This window comes from Hordeum vulgare, chromosome 6H, assembly GCF_904849725.1.
Source record: "Hordeum vulgare subsp. vulgare chromosome 6H, MorexV3_pseudomolecules_assembly, whole genome shotgun sequence".
Taxonomy (NCBI): Eukaryota; Viridiplantae; Streptophyta; class Magnoliopsida; order Poales; family Poaceae; genus Hordeum; species Hordeum vulgare.
The window spans coordinates 499,791,044-499,806,996 of NC_058523.1; the positions used below are offsets into that span (position 1 = coordinate 499,791,044).

The window sequence follows — 15,953 nt, forward strand, 5'->3', positions numbered from 1 at the left end:
GCGCACTGCATCGCCCTAGCCGAGGTGCCTCCCGAGCGCTGCCGCGCCTCCTGCCCGCAACGCCCTGCCGGCCTCGTCCCCGTCCGGCTCCGCCGCCTGCCCTGTGCCTCGCCGCCTCCGGCCGCCGCTCGCCGGTGAGCCCGAGCCGGCCGCTCTCCACCAACCCTGCCGCATCGTCGTGCCGCCGCCGCCCGCGCACATCTGGCCTCCCGCGACCCCGCCGCCTGCAGCCCCAGTTCCTCGGTCTCCCCGTCCGGCGCCTCGCCGCCGCCCTGCGTCGCCGGCAACAGCCGCCGCCGCCGCCACGAGATCTCGCACGGGAGAACGAGGAGATCCCTCCCGTGCCGCTCGAGCGCAGCCACCGCTCGGCTTCCGCCCCGCGTGGGCCTGCCTCTCCGCCCTGGCCCAGCTCCACCAGGCCGCCACCGACTGGTTCCCTCGGCCGAGCGACCAGGCCTCGGCCCAGCTCCAGCGCCCAGGCCAGATCCGGCCCAAGGTATCTAACGCCCCGTGCACCCTGATGCTATCTCGCGCCACTGTAGGCCCGTTAGCTATTTAGGTATTATTTCGGAATTATTTAAAATTCCAGGATATAGTCGTATTTTAAAACGCGTATAACTTTTAATACGTGTGTCGGATCGGAATATGTAGTATATGTATTTGGTGTAGAATTTCGTGTAGCATCCGAATATTTAAGTTGCATATTTGTTTGACACCGTTTAGAGTGCCTAATGCATTGTTTTGTGTGCTGTTTCACTAGGATCCATTCCGTAGTTATTTTCCGTGCGTGTCCGGACTGCCCGTCTACCATAGATTAAATGTCTAGGTTTTAGGGACCATTTTTCCAAGCATCTTAGAGCGGCCATTTGTATTTTTACGTGTATGATTTGCCGGTAGTTTATTTTCCCGTATCTAGGTGTTTATCTCGCATTTTTGTGTGGCATTATTTTGTGTTGCAAACCCCACATATTTTATATGTTTCCGGGGTAGAAAAATCTCATGGATTTTTTTGTGCAATTAGTTTTAGCTTTCGAGTAAGTTAGTTCGCGCGATATTTTGCCGTGATGCACTTTTATTTAATTCGTAGGATTTATTCCGTGCGTCGTTTGACGGAGTTGTCAACTAGGAAGTTGTTCTTGGATGTTTTGTCTAGCTCCTGGGTTTTTTTGGTTGCAATAGAAATGCATGTTTAGGTGTTGTTTGCTTGCTCTCAAGTTGCTAGAAATAGTGCTGTTTTGGACGTGCTAAAATATTTCTAAGTCTGGAATCTGTTATATTTTGTTGCTGTTTTGTTTTGCTTCTATCTTTAGATCTGTAGCTCTTTTGGGGTTGGTCCAATGGAGTTAGTTGTACCCCTTGTGTTCCTCTAGGATGCTGTAAATTTGCATGCCATTTGGAGTCCTGTAGCTATAGGTTTTGCTGCTGTCAATATGGAATCAGATCGAAAACTGCACTTTCATGAGGTGTAATTTTCACCAAGTCTGAAATAGTGTGTGAGATGCCATTTTGTGTCTTCTTTCCCTAGTGATCCATGATGCCATGCTAGTTGTTGTTAGTTGTTTGTAGTAGTGCTTCTTGCCCTCTTCCGTGCCATGCCTTGCTTGAGCATATCGGAGTTGTGTAGCCGTAGTTGTGGGGCGTAGAATATGCTATGTGGCTGATTTTGGCAGATTATAGTCATTTCTTGTTCGGATCGTAGTTTTTGAACCGTAGTTCCGATTTGGTCGTGTCCTACATGAAACTTGCTTAGAATCTCGTGTAGTTTTATTTTCTCTTGCTGTTTGTATGTTTTGAAGTGCTCGTAGCCGCCGTTGCACACATATTGCATTCATGCCATCATAACTTGCGATGCTTGTAACTTTTGATCCGTAGCTCCGTTGGAGATGTTCTTTATGTGTAGATTGCTTGCCTTGACGCATAGAATCACGTGAATCTATTTGTTTTGCTGTTTAACAACTAATTAAATGCATTAGTTCAGATCTGGACAGAATTGTAAATTAACATGTGAGGTCGTCTCGGAGATGCTATATGTCATTTCCGACCTCATTTAAAATGTCTAGATAGGTAGATTAATTTCCGCTTCACCTCTTGCATGTTTGACAACATTAACATTGCCGTGTTACTAATCGGGATAGAACTAAGTAAATTAACGTGGAGTTTCGTCAATATGCAACTCGTTGCATATTGAGCTTCACTTAATGTGTAGTGTTTGGTTGTTGTGATTGTCATGCCTCGCATCATTGAGCCGTTCATGCATCGTGTGGTGTATATCGTGTGTTGATGCTTGTTTCCGTTTCCTCCGTATCGATAGAGTTCCGCAAGCGTGTCGGATGTGAGGACCCGTTCGACTACGTCGGTTCGTCTGCTTCACGAAGGCATTCTTCTTCCAAGCGGGATCTCAGGCAAGATGATCATTTCCCCATATACCATTACTATCATAGCCATGCTAGTTATTTCGATGCTATCGATTATGTCTCGTTGCCTACCACTTGTTAAATATCAGCCTCTCAACAATGTCATGAAAACCATCAACCTGTTCAACCTAGCAAACCACTAATTGGCTATGTTACTGCTTGCTTAACCCTGTTGTTAGCGTTTCTAGTTGCAGGTGCAGTTGCTTCCATGTGTAACATGGGTTCCTTGTTATATCACCATATTAAATGCTATTTAATTTAATGCACCTATATACTTGGTAAAAGGTGGAAGGCTCGGCCTTTCTAGCCTGGTGTTTTGTTCCACCTTTGCCCCCTTAGTTTCGGCTACCGGTGTTATGTTCCATAATTGAGCGCTCCTAACACGATCGGGGTTGTTATGGGGACCCCCTTGATAATTCGTTTTAGATTAAAGCTGGTCTGGCAAGGCCCAACTTTGGTACTACATTTGCCTAATAACCTAATAATAATGCATAGGGACCCGCCGGCACCCGCGGACTAATTTAATCAACCCCCGGGCCAGTGCTCCTCATGAGTGTTGGTCCAAATTGGCAGACTACGGGGCCACCGCGGGCCAACCCGAGGTTTGGTTCTCCTAGTGTGACCCATCTGTCGTGTCCTGAGAACGAGGTACGCGACTCCTATCGGGATCGTCGACGCGTCGGGCAGCCTTGCTGGATTAGTTTTACCTTTGACGAGATATCTTGTGCATCGGGATTCCGGTGATGCTTTGGGTAATCTCAGAGTTGAGGTTTTCCACTAGGGAATCCGACGAGATCGCGAGCTTCGTGATTGAGGATTTCTATGCAGCTTGTGGTAATTTGTGATGGACTAGTTGGAGCACCCCTGCAGGGTTAAATCTTTCGGAAAGCCGTGCCCGCGGTTATGTGGCAACGTGGAAACTTTGTTTAACACTGGTTCTAGATAACTTGAAGTTAACTTAAGTAAAATATGCCAACCGTGTGCGTAACCGTGACTGTCTCTTTCGCGAGTTCCTTCTCCGATCGAGGACACGGTGGGGTTATGTCTGACGTAGGTAGGGGTTCAGGATCATTCATTTGATCATCGGTAGTTCACGTCCGCTATGCGTAGATCTTCCCCCTTTTATTTCTGGTACTCGTAAGTTAGCCACCAAATATATGCTTAGCCGCTGCTGCAACCTCACCACTTAACCATACCTCACCCATTAAGCTTTGCTAGTCTTGATACCTTTGAAAATGAGATTGCTGAGTCCCCTGTGGCTCACAAATTACTACAACACCAGTTGCAGGTACAGGTAAAGGGTACTTGACGCGAGCGCGTTGATTGTTCATTTGGAGTTGCTTCTTCTTCATCGATCTAGGGTGGGTTCCAGGCCGGTAGCCTGGGATAGCAAGAATGGACGTCGTTCTTATTTTTCTCGTTTGTTTTCGTCCGTAGTCGGACCCTGCTCTTACTCTTGATCATTATGTAATGTACTGATGTGACTCGGATGTAGCTTGTGGCGAGTGTAAGCCAACTCTTTTTATATCTCTTCTTTTCAGTACATGTACTTGTAACGATATCCATTCTTGCGACACGACGAGATGCGCTTCTATCCCTGACGAGGCCCTCGTGCCAAATTGAGGATAGGGTCGCATCTTGGGCGTGACACTAGTAGAACCCTCAAACCCTTAAATCTAAAACCAGTTTTAAGAGTTGAGAATTGGCCATTTTTGACACTTTTAAGGGTTGAAAAACAGGGGCGAAGACTAGAACCCTTTCGTTATAAGGGTTGGGTTTGAGGGTTCTAGTCTTTAGAGCATCTCCAGTAGAGCCCTCAAACCCTCAAACCCTTAAAAATAACCGCTTTTTACAGTTTTCATCGGAAAAACGTCGTAGACTAGAACCCTTAAACACTTAAATCTGTAAAAAATTTAGAGGTCCAACCCTCAAACCCCTTTCCAGCCTGTAGAAGTGAGGGTTGGGAGGAAAAACTCGCCCCAACCCGCACTCCTTTTCCCACATCGCGCCGGAGACAGTTGGTTCCCCCGCGCGGGAGGAATCCGCAGCGGCCGCCACCCTCCCCGCTCCGGCCGCCGCCCCGCCGTCCCCCGCGCTCCGGCCGCCGCCCTCCGCGCTCTGGCCGCCGCCACGCCGTCCCCCGCGCTCCGGCCGCCGCCACGCCGTCCCCCGCGCTCCGGCCGCCACGCTCCGTGCCCCGTTGCCGGCGCGCGAGATCCCGGGGCCCCAGCCATCGGCGGACGACGCCCCGTTGTCGGCGCGCGAGAGCCCGGGGCCTCAGCCGTCGGCGGACGACGCCTCGTTGCCGGCCGGGTTCATCTTCATGTGCGACGACGCGACCACGGCCGAGTGCTTCACGTACAGGGTGCTGGGTGCCGTCTCCCGGATCAGGTCAACGCCCGAGTGCATCCAGCAATCAACTTGGTAGATTAGCCGTACATTGTTATTTCTCGTAAATTGAATGTTCAGCGCCCTTGTATCTGCAGGTCAAATTTATGATTGATGGCGATTTCATGCCTGTCTGAGGGAAAACCATGAGATACACTATAAAAGAGAATTATTCCGGCAAGTTCTTGCGAGAACTTACCTTTACACAAGTAAGTGCAACCAGTGTTTATTGATGTTTTGTACTCCACTTGAGTAGAGATGAAACGATTTGTGCCTAGTCAATTCTCATCTTGTTGTGCCTAGTTTGAACTACGGATGGAAGGATATTTTATGAAGCACAATGGATTTGGCATGGCACGGAACGTATTGCGGTAAAAACCGTGATGCTACAATTGTTGTAATTTGCTCAAACATTGTTGTAATAATTTGAATGATTATTGTTTTATTCGGTGCTGTAATAATAACTAGAATGATTATTGTTTTATGTCAAATGTGATTGAATTTGTGATATGTCATATGATGAAATGTGTGATATATGAAATGACAGTTTTAAGGGTTGGGGTTGAGGCAAAGACTAGAACCCTCAAACCCAACCCTTATAACGGAATATTCCGTTATAAGGGTTGGGTTTGAGGGTTCTAGTCTTTGCCCCTGTTTTTCAACCCTTTAAAGTGTCAAAAATGGCCAATTCTCAACCCTTAAAACTGGTTTTAGATTTAAGGGTTTGAGGGTTCTACTAGAGATGCTCTTACCCCAAGCCCAACCCTTAAAAATGTCATTTGGCATATCACAATTTTCACTAGAAAAACACAATGAACCTTCAAACAAACACTGAAATAAAGATCATTGATGTATGGTTTAATAGTTTTTACATCACACAATCATCATCTTCCCCCTTTCATCGGCACCATCACCAAAAAGTTGCACTTGGCACCATTTCCTAGACCACTTCCACGTCCATCAAGCACCTCCATTGTCGCCGGTGGTGGAGTCTTCCACACCGCCATCACCACCACCACTCATCGGAGTGTCACCTCGAAGAGTAGAGGACGAGCCGGCGACCTTGGAGGAAGCCCCTCGCGGCCCACGGGAGGACACCTTCGGCCGACTCTTCTTGGGGGCGGGCACGGCGGCAGGGGCGGGCGCCAGGGCAGGGACGGGGGCCGGGGCGGGAGCCAGGGAGGCGGGAGGAGGCGGTGCGAGGCCCGCCCACCGCCGCTTGGCCCCGACGTGGGTCGCCGCCACCACGTCGGCCACGGTCGGTGCAGGCCGGGGGCGGGGGCAGGGGCGGGCGGGGCGGGCGCGGCGACGGGCGAGGCAGGCGGGGCGGCGGGCGGGGGCGCGGCGACGGGGGAGGCCTCCCTGGCGGCGAGGCGGCGGGAGGAGGCGGCGGCAGGAGCCGGGAGGCGGGATGAAATCCCTCCCGCGCGAGGGTGGAACAGGAGTGCGGGTTAGGGGGAGTTTTTCCTCCCAACCCTCACTTCTACAGGTTGAGAAACAGTTTGTGGGTTGGACCTCTAAATTTTTTTACGGGTTTGAGGGTTTAGGGATTCTATAATCTACCGTTTTTTTCGACGAAAACTGTAAAAAAGCGGTTATTTTTAAGGATTTGAGGGCTTTACTAGACTTAGCTCTTAGCACGGGAAGGGATGGGGAGGGGGATATGTGTGGGCCGTAGTTTTTTTTTTTTTTTGGGAAGGAGGTGGGAATCACGTGACGAATAAGGTGTGGGGAAAGATCGGGGGGGGGGACTTCCTTTCCTAGCGGCCGCGAGATGCAGCCGCAGAGCGCGCGGGCACTGTGTAGCATCGTCCGAAAACCCCCCTCAAGTCTTCTCCTGCGATCCACTTTGCCTCATCGCCGCTCGGTCCTGGTTCTCGCCAACCACCGCAGCCTCGCGTCTCACCAGATCCCTTGGACGCCGCACATCCAATCGTCTCCTCCGGATTCCGCACGCCTCCGCCAAACCCCAGAGGCGAGTCCGGCGTCGAGGACCCCACCCGGTCCTGGTCCGGAGCGGCGGACAAGGGGAGCAAGGGAACGACCTACTCTACTCCCCATCGGCATCGGTGCCTAAGGCGCATCGGAGGGAAGCGAGCCTTTTTGTCGAGCCATCTCCTCTCGTTTCCTGGTATTTTGTTTTCCTGTACCCGCCCTTCGTTGTCCTAATACCTGCTCTGTCAACTGAATTGCGTCTCGTGTAGGCCTTGTTTGGTACTAGTGTTTTTAAGGAGATTGATGGGGATAATCCCCTAAGGGATTGGGTGAAACCCCAACCTTCACCCAATCCCTTCAAATCCCCATTTATCCCCAATACACTAGGTAGGGCTAGTGTATTGGGTCTTGAAAAAAATGCACTATAATTTGGGGATTTGAGGGGAAATGTGGGGATGAAACATGTCAAATACACTAGAACCAAATGATGTTCTGGGATGTGTGGGGATTGAGGGGTTTGATCGGGATAATCCCTACAAATTCTCTAAAATACACTAGTACCAAACAAGGCCGTAATGTTTGAATCGCCTTATTCTTGTTTTCTTAATACCTGCCCTGTTACTCAATTGTGTCCCGTGTTAAGTATGTTCTTGCATCTTAGCTTCTTCTCTGAATTTACTTGTGGGGGGGGGGGGGGGGGGGGGGCAACATGACTGACGAACAGTTTCAGTTAGAGCTCCGTAGACGTGCTAGGTCTAAGTTGGCCTACATACATGGCATTATACCACATCCCAAAGAAGAGGGCAGGATACTGTACTGCCATGTGAGCGGCGTGATTGTCTCTGCGGAAGAAAATTTCCTGTATGTGGTACTGCTAAGCTCTATCGTACAGCATAATTCAGTGTTTCACGTCGTTCTCCCGGACGGGTCTGAGACTCACCTCACAAGTAAAGAATTTTCAAAACCGGTAGTACCAGGGGGCCGTCTTTCTGGATTCTATATCAAACGCACAGCCGCCGTTAACTATGATGTCAACCAAATTTCTGCCGTCGAATTTGGGGGTGATGTTTCATTGTTCCAACAAGTCTATGTATGTGACTTCAACATTGATAATTTCAATTTCACAGGAGGGCAAGTTATGTGAGTTTTTCTTTCAAAAAAACATTTTGATGTCTCTCCTTCCTTTTTTTTTGTCGTTTATACTAATAAAGTACATGTCTCAGCGATTCAGATGAAGAATTCTTCACACATACCTGTGGTCCCGCCCCAAACATTGGTCTTGGTGTGCCTGTGCTTGATGTAGACAGTAGACTGGTTGGTTTTTCTGCTTCCAACATGCAAGGGCCAACTAAGTTTCTACCCAGGATCACTTTCGAAAAAGAGTTGAACAAGATTGTAAATTCCAAGGTATCCTATGCTTAATATCATTATAGATATGCCATTCTAATTTGAAATATGATCTTATGGATTTTGCATTTTGATCTTCCTTGTTTGCAGGACCTCAAGCATTTTAAGCACCTCATCTATATGGCTGGTACGGACATGGTCGGAGATGTGAGGTATGTGACCACACAAATTATTTGTGTTGTTAAGTCAAGATATTATTTTGCTGTGTTACTTGTTGATGTTAGTTGAATTTCGGTTGGCATGAAACAATAGTTGAATAAATAGCGTCTCATCATGTCACGGGGTGGACATCCAAGTCCTTCTGCCTGATAAGCAGTAAATTCTGAATGTTTTGTATATTCCTCGGCGAACTTCACAAAATAAGGCTTTGAATGCCATGATTCCTCTGTAATTGCCCTTAGCGGCTTAGCTGCAGTTAAACTTTGGGACTTGCCATGTGACAATCATTTGCTTTCTCCAAAATTTATATGTTTCACACGTTTTGTTTTATAAAATTTTGTTTCGATGGGAGGACATCCGAGTCCTTCAGCTTTCATAGAAGCCAACATTCCATTGTAGTATATTCCTGAGAAAATGTCATAAACTGAGCCTTTTTTTTTGAGCTGATAAACTGAGCCTTTTGATGTTGAGGCTTCCACACAGGAATTTATCCATCAGAAGGCAGCCTCATATTCCATCGCCCTTGGAAGAATCGTTATTGCATTGAAATTTGGGAGTTGCCATGAGATGAACATCTGTTTTTTCCCAATTTATTTTCAAACTAATGCATTTTTCTTTTTGATTCATTGCATGTTTTGTGTACACATTGTTTTTTTTTATGTCTATGAAAACATATTCCTGTGTGATGGGAGGACATCCAAATCTTTCTGCGGAGCAAACATTCCATGTTTGTATATCCCTAAACAAACGTCACAAAGTAAGCCTTTTGATATCGAGGTTTCCCTTTGTAAATCCTCCATCAGAGCTGCAGTTGAACTTTAAGACTTGCCATAAGATGAACATCTTATTTTTGCAATTTCTCATTTGAACTATTTCTTATATCTCACGAATCCTTTTTTGTTTGGTCTCCCTGTTGTCCTTTTGTTTGCATGAAAACATTTTTCTGTGTGAGGGGAGGACCTCCAGTCTCTGGCTTTGTATGGAGCAAACACTCCGCTCTTTGTATATTTCTGAGCAAACATTACAAAATGATCCTTTTGATGTTGAGGCCTCCCTCTGGAATTTCTCTATGAGAAGGTGTTCTCATATTACATTGCCCTTGGTAGCAGCGTTGCTGCAGTGGAACTTTGGGACTTGCCATGAGACAAACATTTGTTTTATTCCTAAGTCTAGGATGTTTCAGTCTTCATACATTTTTTTATTCCTTACTGTAGGATTCTATTATAATCTTTCTGCCTAGGATTTCTAAATGCTCGTATAGCTCTTTAACTGATCTGCGGCTGTGCATTTTGCGTGCAGATAACGCTGGAGTTATCGTCGGTCCCAGGGGTGAGATGACATGTGGCCCATGATCGCCAGCAATGCAAATGCCATCGTCTGAGAGCTTTGTTCCAAGTTGTAGTCAAGACTGTATAATATGATGTCAGTGTGTGTGCCATGGAAACTGTGGATCAGGATCGCCAGCAACGCAAATGCCATCGTCTGAGAGCTTTGTTCCAAGTTGTAGTCAAGACTGCTATAATATGATGTCAGTGTGTGTGCCATGAAAACTGTGGATCTTTCTGTTGCTCCATTTTGGTTTGGCACAGATTTTCGGTGAACTGAAGTTGCGTACATGTGTTGCCAGTGACATTGTGACTTGGTGTTGGTCCTTTGGGCATCCCATCTTTGTATTTATCTATGTCTGCCTTCCAAAATTTCCATGCCTTGTGAAATTCGTCCTGAGATGTTGGCCATGTCCTGTCTCAGTGCTCTTAACCCCCGTCTTGCTCTTGCATGGTTTTATTTTGTGAATGGTTCTTATGTATTCATGTTGCCATTACAATGTAACAGTTTCAGTCTTACCATTGTGGCTTCCTGAAATTTCTTGCAAAGACTTCCCTGTGACATTTTAGCGGCCATATCTCTTGAAAATAGAGTTTAACAGAAGAGATGATATTTATGTCATTGTACCCGCTGGTTGTTGAAAAAAAGTGAGCCGGCAATGTGATTAAACAATCTATATATTCTAGCTGTGATTTCCTTTGCAAAATAATATTTGTATGTAATGTAGTGACATGGTTTGCAGGGCGTTTTGCCTGCCATCTCTCTCAAATACATACGGAGCAGTGTATTTTACAAGAGCTACAATTTCTGCAAATCTCGAGGAGAATGGTTCACAGTTTTGGGCAGAGCTGACTAGAAGCACTGCAGCGGCGAGATGATGCGATGATGTACTAATTATATCCTGTACTGAGCAAAGTAACTCTCGCACTGAAGACTAACAGCACGGCTATTACACGAACTAAATTCTGCACTATTAGGAGAAATGAGCAGATTGATTAAATTCCCCACTTAGGACTAAGATAAGATGTCCCTTGTCCATCACACTGCCAGAGCACACCGCGCGTTGTCCATTTCGAGGCTGCGAAAACGAAACCATCAAGAGTTGAAAACCAAACGATCATGGGGACAACTTGTGAAGAAACGAAGCCCTGTCGCCCCTCCAGTGCCGGCGTCCCCAGAGCACCAGCCGTGGATCCTCGCGCCCCATCTTGGCCGCCCTCGCCTGCTCCTCCCTCCTCTCGTACCTCCATCTCTGTCCCTGTACGGGCCAACATCCGTTTCCGGCGGTCGACAATATTTTTGTTTTGACCTTTGTGGGCTAACAAAATACAGAACTGACCTTAGATTTTTTTTAATCTAACCTTTTTATGCAACGTCAACATTTCTCACGTCTGGGTTGCACGGGATACGTCAAGGACCATGGCGTTTGGCTCGGGCCCACATGATACTTTAATTTCGCTAATCAGCTGACGTGGCAAATGGCCAGACGCCAGGGTCCGTGGCGTTTGGGGGCAGACGCCACCCACCCTGGGGTTTGGACCTCGACGTATGGCTGTAATGAACCGCAAAACTGAAGCAGGGAGTTGAACGTACTAACCCGTTTCTAAATATAAGTCTTTTTAAAGGTTTTATAAAAAACTATATACGGATGTATATAGATATATTTTAAAGTGTAGATTCATTCATATTATTTTATATGTAGTCATCTAGTGAAATCTTTAAAAAGATTTATATTTAAGAACGAAGGAAGTAGTTAGCGTGCAGTGCAGTGCACATATAAATCTTATAATTATTTTTGCTCATTATAACTAGATGACTTATATTAAACACGTCAACAAAGATGTTTGGTAAGGTCCAATAATGTTTTTAAACTCCAGGTGAACCAACAAAATTCACAAGACATCTAAAAAATCCTCTATATCGATACCGGTGGCACCCTGAGCTGCAACTCCATATCCCTTGTCACAAGCTCTATTGACATCAATAGTGCATCTAGTAAGTCTGGATCATTACCAGGCCCAAGAGTTAATGCAGTTCTTGGCCGTCGGCAAATTGTAAAAGGAATTCAATAAATTTTAACCTTCGTTGCGTTGAACATGAAGTAGAATGCGGTTTCATTTAATTCATGTCTTCATTGTGAGCACTGCTCAAATGTTTCCGTAAAACAAATTCTTCAGGTAGACCCGCAATCAACATATGGTCCTGCTTTGTAGTTTCTATATAGATTGCAAGAAAATGACGAGTGTGGCGTTTGTACCCTCGAGCTCCAAGTAGCTCTTTAGTTTGAAAAATTCAAAAATCATATTCAGAGTTTCAAAAAAACGTGAAAAAAATCATGATATAGATGATGTTGTATTATATCGACATGTAAAATCTCAACTAGATATATGTTGTATTTTTGGCTGTGTAAAAATGAAAAAAAAATCTGAATATGAAAGTAGTGAATAGGGTATTTTTTTAGCTCAAAATATGAATTATTTGGAGTTGAGATTTTTTGCACGTTGCTACAGTGCAACATCACTACATCCATGATTCTTTTTCAGTTTTTTATTAAAATTCAAAATGTGATTATTTTGAGTAAAGAGCTATGTGTAGCTCGGACTTTAACTTTCACCCGGTTTATTTTGATATCTAATCGCTTAGAGCAACTCTAGCACGGCCCCGACAATTTGAGCTTTCAAAAAAATCTCTTTGCGGGCTCCTCTTAACAGTTTCCAGTTTTTTGCAGGGCGAACACACTTGCTTTCTAGCAGATGCCTTAAATTGTCCCCTCTAATCGTTTTTCCTTCCTACTGTACTTGGTAGCGGCGGCCGACCCCCCAGTTCGCTCATGTGGTAATAGTGACGATGAAGGTCCAGGCGAAAACCTTGCGGCGACCAAATGACAGCGCCTGAGGCTGACCCGTGCGGTGTATATAACCAACAACCTGTCTGACCCGTGTGGTGTATAAACCGGTCAATTTTCTTCTTCTTACATAAACGGGTGGTTACTCAAAAAAATACTCCCTCCGTCTCAAAATTCTTGTCTTAAATTTGTGTAGAAATGAATGTATTTAAATACTAAAACGTGACTAGATACATTTATATCTAAACAAATTTAAGACACGTATTTTGGACGGAGGAGTCATAATTAAGGATAGAGAGTGATAACCAGATCAGCTCGTCGTGGCTGGATACAAGTAAAGGGAACAATCAAACCGGCCCTAGAGAAAACTCCAATCGAGAGTTTAAAAAAAACAAAAATCTCCAATCGACAAGAATGGAGAGCGGCCCACAAGCGGGCCCGTCGGCCACCCCTCCGCGGAGCAAAACAACCTCGATCTACGTCGGGCTCCGATCGACGAGAAGAGGAGAAGGACGGAGAGCGGCGCCGTCGCATCGTCGACGACTCTTCCATGGAGCAGGGTGGCCTACGGCCCCGACGGGCGTCCCCTCGACGGCATGTCACGCGCCGTCCTCCTCCCGGACTGCTGGCACAACGATGGATCCATCTACATGGTCGATTACTGGAGCCAAGTTTATCGTCTCCGTGATTCCAGAGAGAGTAGGTGCACTACAGCCTCCCTGTCTTAGGTCCTGTTTGAAACCACAATAGATTATGATAATCTGGATTATGAAGATAGATTATACAATCTGGTTTATAAAAATAATCTACGTGAGCATGTTTGGAGGCGAGATTATATAAACTGTAATCCAGGTTTTACATTGCATAATCTGTCCTCTGTTTTTTTAAAAGAGGATGATGGCGGTGGTAGGAATGTAATTATCTCTAACTTTACAAGGGTAATGGGTCATTAGTAATCCATAATCTGATTTTATCTGGTGTAGAGTAGATTATGAGTTTTTAATAATCTGTCCATCTAGTTTTTATAATCTACATCATAATCTGTCCTTTTTGATGACATAATAGATTACAAAAACTGGATTATATAATCTGGATGGTTCCAAACTAATACTAAAACGAATACCGCTTCTATAAAAAAAACCGTCGCGGCTGTTTACAAATAAACCCTTCTATTTCAGAGAAATTAATCCGCAGTCCTTTGTTTAATGTAAAAATATTTCGTTTTTATAGAAACACCCCTTCCGTGGTCAAGGTCTTCTTATCCACACGCACCCGCGGCCGGCGTCTCTTATCCACGCGGACCACGTGGCGAGGTGAAGCAGGGGAAGACTCGGGCAGGTCGGGGACAGGGCCTTGGCGGAGCCTCCAATGGACGCCAGAGATGGCCAGAGGGAGGAGGATCGAGGGGCTCGGGAACGGCGTCGCTGCGCTCGCGGGAGGCAGGCGCGGCTCCTCAACGGCTGGGGCTCTGCTAGTGGGGTCGAGGCAGAAGGGAGCCGGTGCTCCGGTGCCCAGAGGCGAGTCGTGGCTGCGCGGAGCCTCGAATGGACGCCGTGTTGGAAATATGCCCTAGAGGCAATAATAATTAGTTATTATTATATTTCTTTGTTCATGATAATCGTTTATTATCCATGCTATAATTGTATTGATTGGAAACACAATACTTGTGTGGATACATAGACAAAACACTGTCCCTAGTAAGCCTCTAGTTGACTAGCTCGTTGATCAAAGATGGTCAAGGTTTCCTGTCCATAGGCAAGTGTTGTTACTTGATAACGGGATCACATCATTAGGAGAATCAAGTGATGGACTAGACCCAAACTAATAGACGTAGCATGTTGATCATGTCATTTTGTTGCTACTGTTTTCTGCGTGTCAAGTATTTGTTCCTATGACCATGAGATCATATAACTCACTGACACCGGAGGAATGCTTTGTGTGTATCAAATGTCGCAACGTAACTGGGTGACTATAAAGATGCTCTACAGGTATCTCCGAAGGTGTTCGTTGAGTTAGTATGGATCAAGACTGGGATTTGTCACTCCGTATGACAGAGAGGTATCTCGGGGCCCACTCGGTAATACAACATCACACACAAGCCTTGCAAGCAATGTGACTTAGTGTAAGTTGCGGGATCTTGTATTACGGAATGAGTAAAGAGACTTGCCGGTAAACGAGATTGAAATAGGTATGCGGATACTGACGATCGAATCTCAGGCAAGTAACATACCGAAGGACAAAGGGAATGACATACGTGATTATATGAATCCTTGGCACTGAGGTTCAAACAATAAGATCTTCGTAGAATATGTAGGATCCAATATGGGCATCCAGGTCCCGCTATTGGATATTGACTGAGGAGTCTCTCGGGTCATGTCTACATAGTTCTCGAACCCGCAGGGTCTGCACACTTAAGGTTCGACGTTGTTTTATGCGTATTTGAGTTATATGGTTGGTTACCAAATGTTGTTCGGAGTCCCGGATGAGATCACGGACGTCACGAGGGTTTCCGGAATGGTCCGGAAACGAAGATTGATATATAGGATGACCTCATTTGGTTACCGGAAGGTTTTCGTGCATTACCGAAAAAGTTTCGGGCTCATCGGTAGTGTAGTGGGAGTGCCGGGAGGGGTGCCGGGGACCATCAGGAGGGGTGTCACGCCCCAAGGGGTCTCATGGGCTATGGGAAGAGATAAACCAGCCCCTAGTGGGCTGGAATAAGTTCCCACTAAGGCCCATAAGGTTTGAGAAGGAAAAAAAACACAAGGTGGAAAGAGTTTCCAAGTGGGAAGGTGGAATCCTACTCCAAGTAGGATTGGAGTAGGACTCCTCCACCTCCAATTTCGGCCAAACCTTTAGGTTTTGAGGCTGCCTCCTCCCCTCCCTCCCTCCTATATATAGTGGGGTTTTAGGGCTGATTTGAGACAACTTTGCCACGACAGCCCGACCACATACCTCCACGGTTTTTTCCTCTAGATCGCGTTTCTGCGGAGCTCGGGCGGAGCCCTGCTGAGATTAGATCACCACCAACCTCCGGAGCGCCGTCACGCTGCCGGAGAACTCATCTACCTCTCCGTCTCTCTTGCTGGATCAAGAAGGCCGAGATCATGGTCGAGCTGTACGTGTGTTGAACGCGGAGGTGCCGTCCGTTGGCACTAGATCGGATCGGATCGTGGGACGGATCGCGGGACGGTTCGTGGGACGGTTCGCGGGGCGGATCGAGGGACATGAGGACGTTCCACTACATCAACCGCGTTTCTTAACGCTTCCGCTGTGCGATCTACAAGGGTACGTAGATCGGAAATCCTCTCTCGTAGATGGACATCACCATGATAGGTCTTCGTGCGTGTAGGAAATTTTTTGTTTCCCATGCGACGTTCCCCAACAGTGGCATCATGAGCTAGGTTCATGCGTAGATGTCTTCTCGAGTAGAACACAAAAGTTTTTGTGGGCGGTGATGTGCGTTTTGCTGCCCTCCT

General features: G+C 46.5%; 1 protein-coding gene across 1 annotated transcript; it reads left to right on the plus strand.

Annotated features, from left to right (window-relative positions):
- Positions 1-5,117: 5,117 nt before the first annotated feature.
- Positions 5,118-10,147, plus strand: LOC123405683 (protein argonaute 2-like). Its single transcript, XM_045099284.1, has 6 exons — positions 5,118-5,173; positions 5,849-6,252; positions 6,696-6,933; positions 7,961-8,144; positions 8,235-8,296; positions 9,603-10,147. The coding sequence occupies exons 1-6, from the start codon at positions 5,118-5,120 to the stop codon at positions 9,604-9,606; spliced, it is 948 nt and encodes a 315-aa protein (XP_044955219.1). The 3' UTR covers positions 9,607-10,147.
- The last annotated feature ends 5,806 nt before the right edge of the window (positions 10,148-15,953 follow it).